The 15,310-nt window shown below is 61.5% G+C and overlaps 1 protein-coding gene across 1 annotated transcript; it reads left to right on the forward strand.

Annotated features, from left to right (window-relative positions):
* Window positions 1–2,607: 2,607 nt before the first annotated feature.
* On the forward strand, window positions 2,608–14,778 carry CCHCR1 (coiled-coil alpha-helical rod protein 1). The gene is made up of 14 exons (XM_050914777.1): window positions 2,608–2,683; window positions 3,413–3,472; window positions 4,089–4,467; window positions 4,879–4,962; window positions 5,749–5,838; window positions 6,213–6,323; window positions 7,048–7,133; window positions 7,575–7,687; window positions 8,302–8,365; window positions 8,656–8,723; window positions 8,921–8,991; window positions 9,199–9,241; window positions 9,422–9,541; window positions 13,723–14,778. The coding sequence occupies exons 3-13, from the start codon at window positions 4,216–4,218 to the stop codon at window positions 9,514–9,516; spliced, it is 1,077 nt and encodes a 358-aa protein (XP_050770734.1). The 5' UTR covers window positions 2,608–2,683; window positions 3,413–3,472; window positions 4,089–4,215; the 3' UTR covers window positions 9,517–9,541; window positions 13,723–14,778.
* The last annotated feature ends 532 nt before the right edge of the window (window positions 14,779–15,310 follow it).

The raw sequence follows: 15,310 nt of genomic DNA on the forward strand, positions 1-15,310 counted from the left end.
GGTCCCCCTGCAAGGGACCCAGGCATCCGGGTGCGGACCCCCACCGCCACCACCAGCACCTACCTCCCTGTGCCCCTTGGATACGGTCTCTACAGCCGGTGGCACCTACGTCACTGCCACTCCCACACCCAGAAGGGACCCAGGCGTCCGGGGCAATGGGAGGCACCCAGGCGTCCGGGGCAACGGGACGCACCCAGGCACCCAGGGCGATGGGAGGCACCCAGGCGGCGGGGTCCTGTCACCCTTTGGACACCCATTTACCCTCCGGGGCCCAGATTTACACCCCCAGGGTCAAAATTTACATCCCAGAGCCCAGATTTACCACTCAGGGCCCGGAGTCACACTCCAGAATCCAGATTTATCCCCTCGGGGCCAAGATTTACCCCCTCAGGGCCGAGATTTACCCCCTCAGGACTCCCTTTATCCCCTCAGGGCTCAGAGTTACCCTCTCAGGGCTCAGAGTTACCCCCTCGGGACCCCATTTAGCCCCTCAGGGCCCAGATTTACCCCCTCAGGGCTCAGATTTACCCCCTTGGAGCCCAGATTTACCCCCTCCGGGTCCAGATTTACCCCTCAGGACTCCCTTTACCCCATCTGGGCTCAGATTTACCCCCTTGGAGCCCAGATTTACCCCCTCAGGGCTCCATTTATCCCCTCAGGACCCCATTTACCCCCTCAGGGCCGAGATTTACCCCTCAGGACTCCCTTTATCCCCTCAGGGCCGAGATTTACCCCCTCAGAGCTCCCATTTACCCCCTCAGAGCTCCCATTTACCCCCTCAGGGCCCAGATTTAGCCCCTCAGGGCTCCCATTTACCCCCTCAGGACCTGACTTCCCACCCCAGGGCCCAGATTTACCCCCTCAGGCCCTGATTTACACCTCCAGGGCCCTGATTTACCCCCCCACCTCAGTTTTACCCCCTCAGGGCTCAGATTTACCCCCTCAGGGCTCAGATTTACCCCCCCAGGCCCCAGCCCTCGAGATCTGATTGGCGGAGCCTCCATGAGGGGGCGGGACGAGCCGCCGCGCTCTCCGCACCGCCCCCCACGCCCAGGCGCAGCCTTGCATTGGCCAGCGGGGAGAAGGGACCTGCGCGCCGCCGCCTCTCATTGGCTGTTGCTTTCGCGCCGCTGGGGTGAGGGGGCGGGCTCTTCGTTCGGCTCCGCGCGCTGATTGGCTGCGCCGCGCGGAGCGGGAGAGCGGCGGCGGCGGCGCGTTCCCGGCGTGCACCGCGCGGCTGTGAGGGGGGACGGGGGCTTTGGGGGTACTGGGTGTACTGGGAAGTACTGGGGCCGGGGCGGGGGGAACTGGGAGTGACTGGGAGCCCTTGGGAGTGTGGGGAGGGGGAAATGGGGAGCCACTGGGAGCAGGGAGGGGGAAGTGGGAGTCACTGGGGATATGAGGGAGTGGTTACTGGGAGTCACTGGGGGTACTGGGACCATGATGAGGGGAGTGGGGGGCCACTGGGGGCTACTGGGAATTATTGGGAGCCCCTGGGACCGTGTGGGCGGGAACTGGGAGTCACTGGGAATATGTGGGGACAATTACTGGCAGTCACTGGGCATACTGGGATCATGGGGGGGAATGGGGAGCCACTAGGGGCTACTGGGAGTGTGTTGGAGTGTACTGGGAGTCACTGGGAATATGAGGGAGGGGGTTACTGGGTGTACTGGGACCCGCTGGGACCATGAGATGGGGAATGGGGAGCCACTGGGGGATACTGGGAGCATCTGTGTGGGTTGAACTGGGAGTCACTGGGGGAGGGAGGTTACTGGGAGTTGCAGAGGGTACTGGGACACCCTGGCACCATGATGAGGGGAGTGGAGAGCCACTGGGGGCTACTGGGAGTTATTGGGAGCCACTGGGACCGTGTGGGCGGGAACTGGGAGTCACTGGGAATATGTGGGGACAATTACTGGCAGTCACTGGGCATACTGGGATTGGGGGAGGGAATGGGGAGCCACTAGGGGCTACTGGGAGTTACTGGGAGTGTGTTGGAGTGTACTGGGAGTCACTGGGAATATGAGAGGGGGAATGGGGAGCCACTGGGGGATACTGGGAGCATCTGTGTGGGTTAAACTGGGAGTCGCTGGGGGAGGGAGGTTACTGGGAGTTGTGGGGTGTACTGGGACCCTTTGGGACCATGGAGGGTGGAATGGGGAGCCACTGGGGGCTACTGGGAGTTACTGGGAGCCACTAGGAATGTGTGTGTGGGAATTGGGAGTCACTGGGAATATGAGGGAGCAGCTACTGGGAGTTGCTGGGGTACTGGGAGCCCCTGGGACCATGGCGGGGGGATTGGGGATCCACTGGGAGATATTGGGAGTGGGGGGGAGGTACTGGGAGTCGCTGGGGGGGGGAGGGGGAGTAAATTGGGAGCCACTGGGGGTTAGTGGGAGTGTTGGGGGGGGCGGGACTGGGAATCACTGGTTCCATGGCAGGTTGAACGGGGAGATACTGGGGCGTTACTGGAACCAGGTTGGAACTGGGAGTCATTGAGGCTGGGGGGGGATACTGGGAATGTGAGTAGAGGTGAGCAGGCCCTTACTGGGAGGTACTGGGGATAGGGGGATACTGGGAGTTACTGGGCCCATGGGGCGGGGGTTACTGGGACTTACTGGGAGTTGTCCCCCCTGCAAGGTGCCACCAATGGCCGAGAGTCACCCGGAGTCACCAGGCACTGGTGAGCCCCGGATGCCTGGGTGCCCCCACCCTCACCCCCCACCCCCCCGGGACGCCTGGGTGCCCCCACCCTCACCCCCCACCCCCCCGGGACGCCTGGGTGCCCCCACCCTCACCCCCCACCCCCCGGGACGCCTGGGTGCCCCCACCCTCACCCCCCACCCCCCCGGGACGCCTGGGTGCCCCCACCCTCACCCCCACCCCCCGGGACGCCTGGGTGCCCCCACCCTCACCCCCCACCCCCCCGGGACGCCTGGGTGCCCCCACCCTCACCCCCACCCCCCGGGATGCCTGGGTGCCCCCACCCTCACCCCCCACCCCCCCGGACATCTGGGTGCCCCCACCCTCACCCCCCACCCCCCCGGACATCTGGGTGCCCCCACCCTCACCCCCCCCACACACGCCTGGGTGCCCCCACCCTCACCCCCCACCCCCCCAGACGCCTGGGTGCCCCCACTCTCACCCCCCACCCCCCCTGGACGCCTGGGTGCCCCCACCCTCACCCCCCACCCCCCGGGACGCCTGGGTGCCCCCACCCTCACCCCCCACCCCCCGGGACGCCTGGGTGCCCCCACCCTCACACACCCCCCCCCCCCCAGGACGCCTGGGTGCCCCCACCCTCACCCCCCCCCCCCCCGGGACGCCTGGGTGCCCCCACCCTCACCCCCCACCCCCCGGACGCCTGGGTGCCCCCCCCAGACACCTGGGTCCCTCCTGCCCCCCCACCCAGGTCTGTGGGGCCTCGTCCCCCATCGCACTTTGTGCTCCGCCCCCCCGGCCCCAGCACCAGGTAAGGGCCCCCAGTGCTCCCAGTAACCCCCCAGTGCACCCAGTTGCCCCTCGCATGCACTCCCTAATTGCTCTTTACTGTGCTTTCATATTCCCAGTAGCTGCCCAGTAACCCTCCCAGTGCTCCCCGTAACCTCCCAATAACTCCCCCAGTGTTCCTGGTAACCCTCCCAATAATCCTCAGTGCTCCCTGTAATCTCCCAGTTTCCCCCTCCAGTGCTCCCAGTAACCCCCAATGTTCCCAGTAACCTCCCAGTAACCCTCAGTGCTGCCAGTAGCCATGCCAGTAACCCCCCAGTGTTCCCAGTAATCCCCCACTAACCCTCCCAGTAACCCTCAGCACTCTCTGTAATCCCCCAGTCTCCCCGTTGAGTGCTCCCAGTAACCCCCCAACATTCCCAGTAACCTCCCAGTAACCCTCAGTGCTGCCAGTAACCCCCCAGTGTTCCCAGTAATCTCCACTAACCCTCCCAGTGCTCCCAGTAACCCTCAGTGCTCTCTGTAATCCCCCAGTCTCCCCTTTGAGTGCTCCCAGTAACCCCCCAATGTTCCCAGTAATCTCCCAGTAGCGTTCTCAGTAACCCCCCGAGTCTGGACACCTAGGTCCCCTTTGCCAGGTCCCTGGAGGCGGAGCTTGAGACTGAGAAGAGGCGGGGCCAAGCCCTGGAGGTGGAGCTTGATGCTGAGAAGAGGCGGGGCCAAGCCCTGGAGGCAGAGCTTGAAGCTGAGAAGAGGCGGGGGCAAATGTTAGAGGCGGAGCTTGATGCTGCAAAGAGGCAGGGCCAAACATTGGAGGCGGAGCTTGAGGCTGAGAAGAGGCGGGGTCAAGTCCTGGAGGTGGAGCTTGAGGCTGAGAGGAGGCATGGTCAGACCCTGGAGGCGGAGCTTGAGGCTGAGAGGAGGCGTGGTCAGACCCTGGAGGCAGAGCTTGAGGCTGAGAGGAGGCGTGGTCAAACCCAGGAGGCGGAGCCTGATGGGGGGCAGCCCCTGGAGGAGGTGAGCCCTGGGTCCCCTGGGGGCCGTGTCCCCTCCCCTTGGAGACACGATGGCCCTGTCCCCAGGGTGTCCCCGTGTTGGGGGGGACATGGTGGCCCTGTACCTTGTCCCCACTGTGTCCCCAGGATGTTCCCATGTCCCTCTGGTGTCCCCGGGGTGTCTCCCCATCCCCAGGGTGTCCCCATGGTGGGGGTGACATGGTGAGCCTGTCCCCAGGATGTCCCCGCAGTGTGCCCAGTATGTCCCCATGTCCCCTGTCCCTCTGGTGTCCCCAGGATGTTCCCATGGTGACCCCCTGCCCCCGGGTTGTCACCCTCTTCTCATGGTGTCCCCACATCCCCTCTCCCGAGAAAGTTCCTGTGGTGTCCCGCTGTCCCCGCGCTGTCCCCATGCTGTCCCTGTTCCCCCCAGTGCCAGGCCCAGGTGCTGCTCCAGGCCCGGCTCAGCGCCCTCGGCCACATCCTGACCCTGCAGGAGCGTGAGCTGGGCCGTGAGGTGGGGCTGGGGGGGCCTACAAGGTGCCCCTGGGGGGGGCTTTTGGGGGGCAGGGCGGGCATAGGGTACCCCTGGGGGGCTCTTTGGGGTGCTGAGGGGGCCTGGGGAGGTGCCTGTTGTGTGCCAGGGGAGGCCCTGGGGGGTCCTGGGAGGATTGGGGGGGGGGGGGGGGGGCTGGTGTCCTGGCAGGGGGGGCCTGGAATGCTTTGGGGCCCCCCTGGGGTGCCACAGGGTGCCATTGGGGGGTTTTTGGGGTGCTGGGGGAGCCCTCGGATGCTGTGAGGTGGCGCTGGGGGGCAATGGAAGGCCATGGGGTGCCACAGGGGGTCCTGGGGGCAATGGGACAACGCAGGGAGTTGGGGCGAGTCCTGGGGTGCTCCAGGGGTGTCCAGGGTATCACTGGGGGGGCCGGCGGTGCTTGAGGGGAGGGGGTCTGGAGGGCCTTGGGGTGCCATAGGGGCCCTGTGGGAGCTTTTGGGGTGCTGGGGTGGCCTTGGAGTGCCACAGGGGGTTCTTGGGGTGCAATGGGGCAATCCAGGGTGCTGGGGGGGGGCCTGGGGTGCTTTGGTGGGGTTTGGGCCCCCCCTGGGGTGCCATAGGGTGCCACTAGGGGGGCTTTTGGGGTGCTGGGGGGGTACTGAGGTGGTCTCAGGTGGACATGGGTGCTTGAGGGGGAGAGGATGTCAGGGGGGTGTCTGGGTGCCCCGGAGCACCCACGCCTCCCCCTCTCACCCCTCAGCTGCCCCCCCCGGGGTGCCAGTGGCGATGGCCCCCCCTCGGCTACAGACACTTCTGGGGCGCTGGCGGGAGAAGGTCTTCGCCCTCCTGGTGCAGCTGCGGGTGCAGGAGGAGGCGCAGCAGGTGCTGCGGGCGCAGGTGGGTGCGTGGATGCCTGAGTCCCTCCTGGGGGGGGTGAGGGTGCCTGGGTCCCATCTGGGGGGTTGGAGGGTGCCTGGAGTCATGGGTCCCTGCCGGGGGGGGTGGGGTGCCTGGGTCCCATCTGGGGGTTTAGGGGGTGCCCAGACGCCTGGGTCCCTCCTCAGGGGGGGTGCCTGGGTCCCATCTAGGGGGGCTGGGGGGTGCCTGGATGCCTGGGTCTCTCCTGGGGGCATTCCTGAGTCCCTTCTGGGGGGGTTGGGGGGCTTCCCGGATGCCTGGGTCCCTTCCAGGGGTCACCTGTTTCCCTTTGGGGGGGTCTCCCGGATGCCTGGGTCCTTCCTGGGACACTCCCGGACGCCTGGGTTCCTCAGGTGGGGGCGCTGGGGGCGGCGGTGGCAGCGGGGACGCGCCGGGTGACGCGGCTGGAGCTGAGCCTGCGCGAGAGGGCGGCCAGCGCCGAGCTGCAGCGTCGGGACACCGAGGTCAGCAGGGACACGTGGGACATATGGGGACTTGCTGGGGACACGCGTGGGACCTGCTGGGGAGATGAGGGAAGACGATGGGGACATATGTGGGATGTATGGGGACGTATAGGGACATGCATGGGACATGTGGGGACACGCTGGGGAAACAGGGACCTGCTGGGGACGTGGAGGGACATGATGGGGACATATGCGGACATGCTGGGGACACATGGGGTAAAGGGGGACCTGCTGGGGACACGGGGGGACACACTGGGGACATGTATGGGACACGTGGGGACCTGCTGGGGACATGGGGGGACATACTGGGGACGTGTATAGGACATATGGGGACATGCTGGGGATATGGGGACCTGCGGGGGACATGCCTGGGAAATGGGAGGACACGCTGGGGACACAAAGAGGCACACTGGGGACATACTGGGGGACATGTTGGGGACACACAGGGCCATGCTGGGGACATGGGGACACAGACATGTCCAGGATGTGTTGGGGACACACTGGGGATACGGGGATGGATCGGGGATGTCTTGGAGACGCATTGGGGACATCATAGGGGACCACTTGGGGAGGGGTTGGGGACATGATGGGGACATGCTGAGGGCATTGGTGACCAGTGGGCGGTGTCCCAGTACCTGGCTGGGAAGGTGACCCAGAGTGGGGACATGTTGGGGACACGGGAGGGCTTGGGGACAGGTTGGGAATGCGGTGGCACTTGTCCCAGCGCCTGGCGCAGGAGGTGATGCGGCAGCGGGGACGGGCAGAGGCAGCTGAGGAGGCACTGGGGGGACTGGCCCGAGTGGCTGCCAGGTACTGGGAGGGGACTGGGAGGAACTGGAGGGACAGGGAACACTGGGAGGGACTGGGGGACAACTCGGGGGGACTGGAGGGGCACTAAAAGAGACTGGGGGGGAGTTGAGCACCGAGAGGGATGGGGAGGGGAACAGGGAAGAAGCTGGAGGGGGGCACTGGGAGGGACTGGGGTGACACTGGAAGGGGCTGGGGGGACTGGGTTAGGGGCCGGGGGAGTACTGGGAGGCACTGGGGACACTGGGAACTGGAAAGGAACTGGGAGGCATGTGGGGGATACTGGGAGGGGACCAGGATGGGGACACTGGGAGGTCACCAGTGTCCCTGTCCCCACATGTCACTGCTGGTTCTGTCCTCACTGCTCCTGTCCCCATGTGTCCCCTGTTCCCATGTCATTCCCCCGCGTCCTTGTGTCCCCTCCCCGTCCCCCATGTCCCCCAGGCTGGCCGGGGTGGTGACAGCACGTGAGGCTGAGGTGACAGCAGCCACCGGGACCATGGTCACCCTCAGCGCCCGCCTGCGCCGGGCAGGACAGCAGCTGCGCGTCCTCCAGGGTACAGTGACAAGGGAACGGGGGACATGGGGATGGGGACATGACGGGGGGAGACGTGGGGACAAGGGGCACAAAGGCGAGGAGGGAGAGGGACACGGGAACAGGAAGGGGACATGGGACAGGGAGGGAGACATGGGGACGGGGAGGGGATGGGGACACAGGGACACAAAGACAGGGAGGAGGACACAGGGATGGGGACGCGGGGAGGGAGATGTGGGGACGGGGCACAGGGACAGGGAGGGGGACAAGGGACAGGGAGGGGGACAAGGGGAGGGAGATGTGGGGACAGGGCACAGGGGAGGGGAAGGGGACATGGGGACAGGGATGGGGATGGGGCACAGGGGCGGGAGAGGGACATGGGGACAGGGAGGGGGACAAGGGGCAGAGAAGCAGGGAGGGGGACATGGGGACAGGGAGGGAGATATGGGGACAGGGAAAGGGATATGGGGACACGGCGACAGGGATGGGGACATGGGGATGGGGACAGGACAGGCGTGAGGACAGAAACAGGGTGGCCTCGATGCCACCGTCACCCCTCCTCTGCAGCGGGTGGCCCTAGACTCACCCTGTCCCCAGGGCTGGTGACCCTGGTGTCACCCTGTCCCCTGTCTCTAGGGCTGGTGGCCCCAGCGGTGGCCTTGGACCGGCCATGGTGGCAGCAGGACCCGGCGGGGGACGAGTGAGTGATGGGGGAGGGGCCCGGACGCCTGGGTCCACTTTGGGGGTGTTGAGGGACGCCAGGGGACCCTGAGGGTGGGAGGGCACCCCATGGGTGACATGCCCCAAGGGTGGCATGGGGACACTGAGGGGGACATTGGGACTTTGGGAGTGACTTTGGGACCCCAGGGGTGGCAGGGGACCCCATCCCCGCTCTTGGGGACCCTGAGGGTGACATGGTGGCACTGTGCCCACCCTGCTGGCCCTGCCCCACATGTGGGGCTGGGGATGATACATTGACGCTGTCCCCAGCCCAGTGGCCAAGGTGACAAGCAGCACCCATCTGCTCGCGGGGACAACGGCCAGGGTCCGGCGCAGCGGTGAGTGGGGACGCGTTGGGGACACCCTTGGCGGGGAGGACACCGGGCAGGGGACATCACCGGTGGGACACGAGGGGACGCCGGGCAGGTGCCAGGGGACACACTGGGGACACCACGGGGACCCAGTGCCACCCTGCGCCCCTGTGGGTGAGCGGTGGCTGCTACGTCCCCACTGCAGCCTGTCCTTGTCCCCACAGCGGTGGCCTTGGGGGTGGCTGAGGAGGCGACACACAGCTGGGTGACAAAGGACAAGGTGATGCGGGATGAGGTGAGGTGGTTTGGGGACATGGGTGGGGATGTGGGGGACACAGAGAGGGGACATGGGGGGGCTGGAGACGTGGGGAGGTAGCACAGGGAAGGGGTGACAAGGAGGGACACGAGGAGGAGGAGGTGACAAGGGGGGACACCAGTCTGGGAGGGCACTCGGGGACAGGAGTGGCTGCTGTCCTTGTGTCACCCCTTGTGTCACCCCCAGGTCACCCCCCGCGAGGACAGGACAGGGCCCCTCCCTGGCAGAGGTAGGTCTGGCCTGTGTGGCACCTGCGGTTGTCCCCATGTCCCCCAGTGTCTCCCTCCATATCCCATGTCACCCCCGGGTGCCCCCCAGTGTCACCCCATGTCCCCAGTGTCACCCCGTGTCCCCAGTGTGTCCCTAATGTTCCCCCCCAGCCCTAAATGTCCCCGCAATGTCCCCCCAGCGGCGCTGGGCTCCCTCGTGACGCAGCTGCAGGCTCTGGGCGCCGCCATCCTTGGGGACGATGGGGACAACGGTGACATGGGTGACCCCCCCTGACCCCACTGCGGACCCAGGCATCCGGGTGAGTCACTCCTAGCACCCCAACCAGTGGGGAGGGGACCAGTTTGGTCCAGTCTGGCACTGGTGTGACCCACATGTCACCCCGTGTCACTTCCCAGATGTCACTCAGCTCCTGCTCAGGTTACGGCTAACAGAGCTCGTGCCGCGGGTCCTGGGGGGACATGGGGGGACACGGGGGACGCCGGCTCCGCGCCGGAGGAAGGACGAGCGCTCGCATCATCGCCTGGGCAACTCGTTTTACTCATAGATGCATAAATTAACGAATTAACGAGCTCTGAGTGATGAAACCTCACGACTTGAGTGGTGAATAAGTAAATTCAGGTGATAAACTACTCAGCGCCCAGGGGATTGAGCCCTTGTTTGTTCGTTATATTTCTTAACGAGCTCCTAAAGTTTAATTGACAGAGTATTTTGAGAGACGCAAACGAACCGTGACATGTTAGTGATGTCAGAAGCGGGATCTCTCCTGGACACGTCCCGTTGGAGCTGCTCGAGGCGACCGCTTTGGTGCGAGCGGAGATATTTGTGCGCGTCCGTGCCGTGGCGAAGGATGAAAAACCAGACGCTGAGCGGCAACAACCGGGAGAAAAATTGAAGGAAGAGGAATGGTGAAATCCCAAGAAGGATTTGTCCCGGATCGAGAGCCACTGGCCGGATCCCGGGAATATTTGGCAGGAATTCGGCAAATGTCGAGCTTTGTGTAGGTTAGAGGAAGGGAAAAGGAGAAGACGCCGTGTGCTGGCGACGGGGCGGTTGTCTTGGAGGAGCGAGGGATACGATTGATGAGTTGGAAGAGAAAAATGAGGAAAAGGAAAATGAGGAAGTGAAGTGTAAGCAATTAGAAATGCAAATTAAGATTGCTCAAGTCAAAACTTCAGCCCCAGATAATTGCCAAAGGTGAAGAGGGCAGGAGGAGGTGGCTGGAAGTGACTTTAGGCCCGGTTCAAGTTCGTTGTGCCGGTGGAACGATGATGATTGGGATATCTGGAAACGAGGAGACCTGCGAGTAATAACGAGGATGATTCCCTGCCCTCTTGGCAGCAATAATTAAGGCCGAACAACAGAGCGCGCCCGCAGGGGCACAAAACTCGTCTCCAATTAATTGAGCTGAGGGAGAGACACCGAGGTAACCCAGGGGAAACACCCGCGGAGGGGCTGGCACGGATCTGGACAGCCGGACCCAACCACCTCCACCTTACCCCCGCTGAAGCTCCATCGTTAGCATCAGGTCCGGGAATATTGGATACCACGGGGCCAAATATTCCCAATCCCTTACGGATTTGGGCTGGAGATGCTCTCTGCATGCGTGGGGAGAAAAACCTGAGAAATCATTAGCGTTAGCCATTAAGACAGGCTTAAATGGTATTATTCCAAATTTTCCAAGAATATTTTCCAAGAATATTTTCCAAGAATATAATTCTTTTCCGGTCCTTCAACGTACGCTAGTAGATTTACCACTCTGCACCTCACAGGATAAAAAAAACGGGTGAGAGCCTCAGCTAAAATAAACGGAATAAAAAAGAGACAGTCTGTCTCCGTGCAAAATGCAAGGGGAAAATCAGGAAACGCTCACGGAGATGATGGGAAATATGTTTGGATAAGGGGATCTCTCCGAGTCGATTCAACGAGCTGCCAACTCCCCCTTCTACTGGCCAGGTTTCCCCTCGTTAACTTCTTGCGATGGTCCTCTGGGACCTGTGTCAGGAGACGGAGGTGACGCCGTAGGATTTACAAGGATAACGACGGAAGCCAGAGGATACGAGGGATGCGAGCTCGGGGATAGACCCGAATCTATCGGCGCTAAAGCTAGACCGGGAATCGATGGGAAACCAGAGTCGGGGCTCGGTTCGGTGGAAGCACTCGCGGCCGCCGCTCCCACCGCTGAGGATCCAAGTCCTGAGATGATGGTCGTGGTTAATGATTACCGCCGTACAACATTCCTGGTTGATGCCGGAGCCCAGATATCGATGGTAGATAAGGACACCTGCAGAGTTACAAATCTGTTGCTGCTCCTCTACCCCACAACACGCTAGTTAATATTCCACGATACGATGTTAATTATCCTGTTCCTGGGTTGATAAAAGAGCTGGAAGAAAGTTGTCAAGTCTCCTCCCCCTCCGACTCGCCAGTATGACCAGTAAAGAAACCTAATGGCAAGTGGTGACTTAACATAGAGATGAGGTTTTAGTAGGTGGACGCCCAGCAGAAGCTGTGGAGGCGATTATAATGAACCGACAGTTAATTGAGGTAGAGGAAGGAAAGAAAGAAGGACCCAGCTGGGAAGTAACGTTTTGGGGAGTCAGATGGAGAGGTGGGAGGAAGACGGCTCCTGCTGAGGTCCTACAAGAAATCCGAGAGTTACCCATCCCCGAGAATAAAGGAGTCGCGTGCTGTGACGGGGACTTTAGGATTTTGGAGGACACATATTCCAGGATTTCATAGAATAACATGACCACTCCCTAACTTACTCAAGAAAAATGCAGTTTGGGCATGGACTCCACCACGTGAAGAGGTCCTGGAGCTTCTAAAGGCCAATGTGAACGTGTAGCGGTCATTCCACACGATGCAGCCCCTCTGGCTGCATATCCAGGTGGGAGAGATGGGATATTGGTGGCATTATGTCAACAAGGACCGAGGAGCTCCAACTCCTGGCTCCAACTCCTGGCTCCAAGAGTGCTCAGCATAGTTCCTCAACCTTTGAAGAGGTTCTAGCAGCTTACGAAGGGTTGGGAGCAACTGAACTCTCAACTCGGGGAAGAAGTTTAACGTCCCACGTGCCAATACCTCTTCTTGAACCTCTTCTCGGTGGTAAACCACCACCGTTAGGTGTAGCACCTAAGACAGAGGTGGGACTGTATATCCATCACAGGTAGCTCGACCAAGGCGAATAAAGTTGCTGAAGCTGTGGAGCGCATAGCGATGGCCACCGAAGACATGGCACCTCCATGTTCTCCTACCCAGAATGCTCCTGAACTCAATCCCCACCAACCAGATGGTGTCTGACTGAGGGTCATAAAACATTGGGTGAACGGCAAGGACCAGCTGCTGCTGGATCTGTAGCTGCGATGGACTTGTGGTAACGGAGCGAGTAGAAGGTTCTGCTCAACCAGCAGAGCTCTAGGACGTGGTATTAGCTCTTAGAAATGGCATACGGACCATATACGTATGGACCACATAGGTATGGGTTGGTGCGACGCAATGGCGAGGAAATTGGGCAAAACGCAACTGGCAGATGGGGAACGGAGATGTACGGAGAAGAAAATATTGGGAACAAAGATACCGGATCACCATCTCCCATCCTGCTGCTATAGGGCATGGAAAATAGCACTCGCGCAGCCAGGTGGACCGATACGGGCGACCACCAGTAGGAACGTGGCAGGATTTTCTTCTACCTCGAGTATTTTGGATGGTTGAATGGTTCTATGAACGGCGGCGGGACACGGACCTGTATCATCATGCAGCAAGACCATGTTGGCCAAGCTCTAAGCAAACAAGCAGTCCCACCAGTGACCACTCGGGGATTCGGTAATGGTAGGAGAAGTTATCCAAAGTCACTTAGGGAAGAGAAAGTCCTTTGGGACACTTGGTAACATTGACTCAATCTCCTCCGGGACACCAACCTCTGAAGGATGGAAATTTATGACCGGAGTTGAAAGAGTAACGAGTTTGGGTAATGTTTTACTGGCCAGGCACCGCGGTAGGATTAAACCGATGAGTTTGGTGGGCACCTCGACGCCGCAAGAGATAACGGGGTCACCTTTTAAAAATAAAATAGGAGAGGAACGGTGTCTTTGAGCGTGGAGTTGTAGATTTTGAAACCCTACGGAGCTCTGAGGAAGGGTGCGGCGGAAAGCTGGCAGGGGTTGATTAAACAACTCAAATGGTGAAACGATGATGCTAATTAGGGGAGGAACTTAGGGGAGGCCATACAAGCGTTGAACTCACAGCAGGTTCCTACGGGTAGTCCACTATAGAGAGGTCCACGTGCTGACCCGACACCAGCAGGATGCTTTGACCGCCTCCAGGCATCCAGGAGAGCAGGGCGAGCCCATCCCTCAGGGAAAGGCCAGGTGGGAAAACACACTTTTGAGGGAAAGGAATACGGGAAATGGCGGGATGGGATGACTCGTTCCTGAGGCTTGCGTGCGACCCAAGACCTTGGTCTTCTTTCTCCCTCCCTAGGAACCGTTGACCTCCTGGATGAGTAAGTGGGAAGCTGTCGTTGAACCTTCATCCTACAAAAAGTATCCACCTAGAAAGTGCAGCGAGTGTTCCCGGGAGCTTTGTTAACGCCCGGTGAGGGGGTGTTACCACCAGAGAAGATGCGGAGAACATCTAAAAAGACAAGAACCTTCATGCGATGGACAATCCAAACCCTTCCATGGGGAAACGTGGCATTCCCTCGCAGAAATGTTGACGGATAATCAAGGAAATCCAATTAGTCCATCACGTCCCGGCTGGTTGACCTCCACCGTAACGTGGACACGGAGACTCAACGTACCCAGAATCCACCGGTGGGACAGCGCGAACCGAGGTGTCCACCCACCCACGCGCACCCGCCTTTCGCGTAGGTGTTAGTAGGGTGTATCCAGGAACGGGGACCAGTTTGGCACTGGTGGGACCCCCCATGTCACCTCATAGGTGACAGCATCATCCCAGTTTGGCACTGGTGGGAGCCCACGTCCCTATGTGTCACCCAGTAGATGACAGTGCTATCCCAGTTTGGCTGGTGGGACCCCATGTGTCACCCCGTAGCTGACACTGCCATCCCAGTTTGACACTGATGGGACCCTCATGTCACCCCAGAAGTGACAGTCCCATCCCAGTTTGGCACTGATGGGACCCCCATGTCACCCCATAGGTGACAGTCCCATCCTAGTTTGGCACTGGTGGGACCCTCACGTCACCCCAGAAGTGACAGTCCCATCCCAGTTTGGCACTGGTGGGACCCTCACGTCACCCCAGAAGTGACAGTCCCATCCCAGTTTGGCCCAGTCTGGCACTGGTGGGACCCCACATTCCCATGTGTTGCCCTGTAGATGACAGTGCCATCCCAGTTTGGCACTGGTGGGACCCCTACGTCACCCCATGTCACCTCCCGGGTGGCAGCACCATCCCAGTTTGGCCCAGTCACTTACTGGTTCTCCCCATCCCAGTGACCCAACACTTTATTTTATTTCTTTATACAGCTTTGCCCCTTTTTTGCACTGTTTCAGCCCATTAAAGCTCGTGGGGTGACATCCCCAGTGGCACCGTGTCCTGTCGGGGGTGACACTTGGGGACATGAGTGTCCCTGCAGTATTGGGGGGTGGGGGGGCATCCCCAAGAAGGACAGGAGGGTCCTGGGGAGACATTGGGGTCCCCCATGGGGACAGGGGTGTCCCCAGGAGGGGTGGGAGGGGATATTGAGCCCCTCCCCCATGGGGACAGGGGTGTCCCCAGGAGGGACAGGGTGGTCCCCTGGAGGGACACTGGGGTCCGGGGGGTGGCTGCGGCCGGGCAGAAGGACCCGGGGGCGCCTGCTCCCGTTGCCATGGTCACCCGTTGTCATGGCAACCTGGCCAGGCCGCAGTGCAGTCCCCACGGCAACGCCCGTCCCGCCCCACGCGCCGCCATTGGCTACTGCGCTCCCGCTCTGCGTGCGCTGATTGGCCGGTGCGGAAGGGGAAGTTAAGACGAAGGCGGGGACCAGAACCTGAACTGGGAGTTGGCCCCAAACCAGTACAGGGCCTGAACTGGGGTAGAGCCCTGAGCTGGGCCAGAGCCCTAA

This window comes from Gymnogyps californianus, unplaced genomic scaffold, assembly GCF_018139145.2.
Source record: "Gymnogyps californianus isolate 813 unplaced genomic scaffold, ASM1813914v2 HiC_scaffold_81, whole genome shotgun sequence".
NCBI lineage: Eukaryota > Metazoa > Chordata > Aves > Accipitriformes > Cathartidae > Gymnogyps > Gymnogyps californianus.

What these genes read in the sequence shown, in the direction of transcription:
- CCHCR1 (XM_050914777.1), top strand. Translation starts at nt 4,216, where the DNA reads ATGTTAGAGGCGGAGCTTGATGCTGCAAAGAGGCAGGGCCAAACATTG. An exon ending in GGGGGCAGCCCCTGGAGGAG is followed by an intron (nt 4,468 to 4,878) that starts GTGAGCCCTGGG and finishes TGTTCCCCCCAG; the next exon opens with TGCCAGGCCCAGGTGCTGCT. An exon ending in AGCAGGTGCTGCGGGCGCAG is followed by an intron (nt 5,839 to 6,212) that starts GTGGGTGCGTGG and finishes TGGGTTCCTCAG; the next exon opens with GTGGGGGCGCTGGGGGCGGC.